The following is a 4,234-nucleotide window of genomic DNA, read 5'->3' on the forward strand; positions in this document are numbered from 1 at the left end:
AGCAGTAACTAGAAAACAAATTCCTTTCTTGGTGTTTGTTTGATTTACTTTTATAAAGGCCAACCAGTTTGGGGTGGAAGGGACTGCCCTTCCTTTCATGCATCTGCAGATTCAAGACTAAAGGACTAAAACCTGCCTGCTGCTGGTTTAGAAGAAAACCTATATTCAAGGAAAACGTCTTTCCTGCTCAACAGCCGGGTTTTGGGGGAAACAGTGCACTGCACTAGCTTACACCAGAAGCAGGAAAAGGTCTCGGAAGTGTCCTGGATAAGAGTGCTCAGGACAAGCAGATTAGTTCGCCTTATGGGATAGATGTTGTGTTGATCTCGCTGCTCCCACAGCGTGTTGCTACCTAGCACCACAGCAAGCTGGTGGACAGGCAGGCTGGAGCAACACAGCTCCCTTTCAACTTTGCTCCAACAGAGCGGATGCTCTCCAGCATCCCGTTTCAGTGCTGACTCCAAGGAGTGGCTGAATTTGACTCCCACTTACAGTCAAGACCCTGTACACCAGCCTTTTTAGCTGTGAGGATGATTTACTCATGTTTTAGAGGTGAAACCACTCCTGACACATCAAATCAACCGGCAGGAGGTGCAGAGCATCTTAGTCCCTCAGTGGAGTGTTCATTCTCAGGCTGCCCGCCTGTTTTTCTGGCATTACTCCTTTAATTGATGATCTTTCTGTTTAAAACAGAAAACATGAAACCCAAATGCTTATTGCCCAGTAACAAAGCCTTCAGCTGCTTTTCTTTCTAGAATAACCTAAGAAAATGAGCACAGAGAGCCAGTGTCCACCACTTGCGGCAAAGAATGTCTCCTACTTCTGCTATAGCTTTACTGTTGTTACTTATAATTTAGTTGTGTTTTGAATTTTCCCCAGAGTGGGCTATTTCTTATCTTTTCTCTCCTTCATTTTCTGAAGGCATCCAACTATAGAAAACCTGGCTTAAGTACAGCCCAGCGGAAGAAAAGTGGCTTGAAACCTGAACTTACAGAAGAGCAAAAGCAGGAGATCAGAGAAGCTTTTGATTTGTTTGATACTGATGGATCTGGAAGCATTGACATAAAAGAACTGAAGGTTTTCAAGCTTTTTTTTTCTTGGATGGAAATATCTTTGGTCTCAAAATTGTAGCTGCTTTTTCTGTTTGTCCAGCCCTATTTTAAAATAATTTTGGAGTACAAACAAGAGTAATGGGTGGCTGTCAGGACTGAATTTGGGGTGTACTACACAGATAACTTGAGAAAGCTCTGCATGTAATACTTCAGAACAGACAGGCTTCTCTAATACATGGATATTAGGTCAGATAGCTTTGAGTATCTGAGCATTAGAGGAACTAAACAGTTCCTGTGTTTAGGTACACACAGTACACATTTCAGTTTGACTTCTCGGAAGTGGACTTCTGTTGTTCTGGGATGAACGTCAGAACATCAAATTTTTTCTTCATCTCAGAACTAAGCACACAGATTTTGCATACATTCAGGAAAAATACAACCATGTTTTCATATACATAATCCAAAATTTACCTGGTTTTTAATCTAAAAAAGAACAAAACAGAAATTTGAGTTGTATTTCAGTAGCAATTCAGGTAGTGTGTGTGCGTGTGCACATGCATATGCACAGTAGTACAAGGGGGAAGATTATTCTCAGTTGTCTCCCTATGATTTTCTGTCTGATTTTTTTTTAAGCATGAACCTTTTATCTTATCTCCTTGACCCTGATGACTCACATACACAAACTCTGCCTCAATTTCTGTGTATGTAACCTAGAAGCACGAGTTACCTAAGCCTGTGGCTTATCTCAGGATTTATTTGGAAGTACTTATGCTTGGTTAAGGAGAGCGTGTTCTCTGAATGCAGATGATACATGTTGAAATATAGTTCTTAAAATGGACTGAAATGTTTTAGCATCAACCATTTGATGCTAGGTTTTTCTTTTTCAAAATTAATTCAAAATAATGGATATTTTACAATAGAAAGTGTTCCCTTCTGAAAGACAAAATGGAACATTTTCAGTTGTCCCATTGCAAGAAATGGGTCAGAAAACACACTCCAGTAAAACGTTAAGTTTCTGATGAGTTAGCACTTTCCAGTAGAAAAGTGTTTAGCGAGAAAACTTCTGTCTAATACTGATTTCCACTACAACATACAAGAAGAGCGAATGTTCGCAGTTCAAATCTTCCTCTAGCTACGTGTTCTTGAAACTTCAGCCTGTGAAGTAACTACGCTGTAATTATCTGGCACACCAGGACTGTGAAGTTACTAATAAATACTTAAGTAGCAAAATCATTGTTCTAGGCTGGTGAAAGGCCAGAGCCTGGTTTTAAACAATGCTAATATTAAGCATTGGTACAACAATCTACACAACTGGTTTTGCAGCAGTACTTTACTCGTGGGTTTGCTTTTCTTTCCACAACTAGCACAGCAGTCAATCTTTGAGTTGCTGAGGCTGAGACACTTGGAGCCCTGCAAGTTCCCACCTCCTCCTGCCCCCTCCTCCCCACCACCTAGCCAGAAGTGCCGACAGCTATGCATATGGATTTCTTCTATCTCTGTGTACTGGATTATGTAAATTAACTGTATGTAACTCTGCACCCATCAAAATTAATGGGCATTCTGCCCTTACTTTCAGATCACACCCCTGGTCTCCAAACCTCCCTTGAAGTTCCACTTTGATAATCCAGTCCCTTTAGGAACTATGTAGATTGGAACCTTTACCTAATTCACACACAAAGAGTTTCTCTTAGCTTTAGAAATATATCCATGTCTCACATGGATCTAAAGAGAAAATACGTCCAAGTCTTAAGAATATCAAACCTACGCTATTACTATTTGGAGAGATTAAACAAGCAAGTAAAAGATACCAAGATGTTTTCATCGCACTGATTTGTTATTATTACAGTTTTGGACGAGGAAATTAAACAAGGTTTAGTGCGGGTGCTGTCACTATAATTCTGGCGGCCTCCTAACAGAATTCCTTTTTGGTGCAGGTTGCGATGCGTGCTTTAGGCTTTGAGCCAAAGAAGGAAGAAATTAAGAAAATGATAGCAGATATTGACAAAGAAGGAAGTGGCACCATTGACTTTGAAGACTTTTTGGCTATGATGACGCAAAAAATGGTAGGAGTTCTTAATAGAGATTCTTGGGACAGCATGAAAAATACTGAAAAGGAGTATCTCTGTGGCAGGTATTTTCTAATTAATGTATGTTTTACTCTTGTTTTAGAGTGAAAAGGATTCAAAAGAAGAAATTTTGAAAGCTTTCAGATTATTTGATGATGATGGGACAGGAAAAATTTCATTCAAAAACTTGAAAAGGGTTGCCAAGGAGCTGGGAGAAAATTTAACAGATGAAGAACTTCAGGTAAATTCCGATTTGCCAAAGCTTTCCTAACAGGCAAAGACCAATGCTGTAGCTCCTAAAGATCGTGTGGAAATCTATGCGTATACAAAAAGGGCTGAGAGGTCAGAAATATGAAGAGCAATCAAATACATACTTATGTTTTCACATGAAGTGCTTCTGCTTTGTTGTTGTTTTAATGAATGGAAGATCTTGTGTTTAAGGTCCAGTGCCTGATCAAATGTACAATATGTTTTGTAGGAAATGATTGATGAAGCTGATCGAGATGGAGATGGAGAAGTGAGTGAGCAAGAATTTTTGAGAATTATGAAGAAAACTAGCTTATATTAATCTGTTGCCTTGCTATACAGCTCCTCCAAAAGATAACCTGGAAAAGACTTAAAAACTGGGCTTGTGTCTCCTGCATATTGTCTGCCATATAAAGAAAGCCTGAAAGGACAGATTTTCGGTTCATTCTTCTTTTTCAGCAAAGTTAATTAGGGAAGGGGAGATTAGGGACCCAGAACTGCTAAAATTATATATTGCAGAAGTGAAAGGGAAGGCTGAACTGAACCTTCAAGGCAGGGTGGTCCCTGCTCCTCCCCAATTTCACTGATTGCCATTTTGGATAAAGAACACTGTGTTTCAGCTATTTACCTAAAAGACATTTTACTTGAGATGTGAAGATTCCCACTGCTGCTGGGAAAGGCCACTTGTGACCTTCCTAAGGCTACAGAATGAAGGTAACAAGCGCAGCTTTTTTATTCCTTTTAAGGCTTTTAGGTTATCTTTTGGTATTTGTCTCCTTTTGTTTGTTTCTGTGAAAGACTCTAAAACCAACTGCATATCTGTCTATTTCTGTATGAAACACTGTTTTCCCATAGCAAGTTGGTTTTGGA

At 39.5% G+C, this 4,234-nt stretch overlaps 1 protein-coding gene across 1 annotated transcript; it reads left to right on the top strand.

Moving 5' to 3' along the window:
* Positions 1-921: 921 nt before the first annotated feature.
* On the top strand, positions 922-3,997 carry LOC104288983 (caltractin). The gene is made up of 4 exons (XM_009887869.1): positions 922-1,077; positions 2,987-3,115; positions 3,222-3,359; positions 3,597-3,997. The coding sequence occupies exons 2-4, from the start codon at positions 2,993-2,995 to the stop codon at positions 3,684-3,686; spliced, it is 351 nt and encodes a 116-aa protein (XP_009886171.1). The 5' UTR covers positions 922-1,077; positions 2,987-2,992; the 3' UTR covers positions 3,687-3,997.
* The last annotated feature ends 237 nt before the right edge of the window (positions 3,998-4,234 follow it).

Source organism: Charadrius vociferus, unplaced genomic scaffold, assembly GCF_000708025.1.
Source record: "Charadrius vociferus isolate BGI_N301 unplaced genomic scaffold, ASM70802v2 scaffold806, whole genome shotgun sequence".
NCBI classification, from domain to species: domain Eukaryota; kingdom Metazoa; phylum Chordata; class Aves; order Charadriiformes; family Charadriidae; genus Charadrius; species Charadrius vociferus.

Bases quoted from the DNA above. Each gene is read 5' to 3' on its own strand.
- LOC104288983 (XM_009887869.1), top strand. From the start codon at position 2,993: ATGCGTGCTTTAGGCTTTGAGCCAAAGAAGGAAGAAATTAAGAAAATG. The intron at 3,116-3,221 runs GTAGGAGTTCTT...CTCTTGTTTTAG, and splicing joins CTATGATGACGCAAAAAATG to AGTGAAAAGGATTCAAAAGA. The intron at 3,360-3,596 runs GTAAATTCCGAT...TATGTTTTGTAG, and splicing joins TAACAGATGAAGAACTTCAG to GAAATGATTGATGAAGCTGA.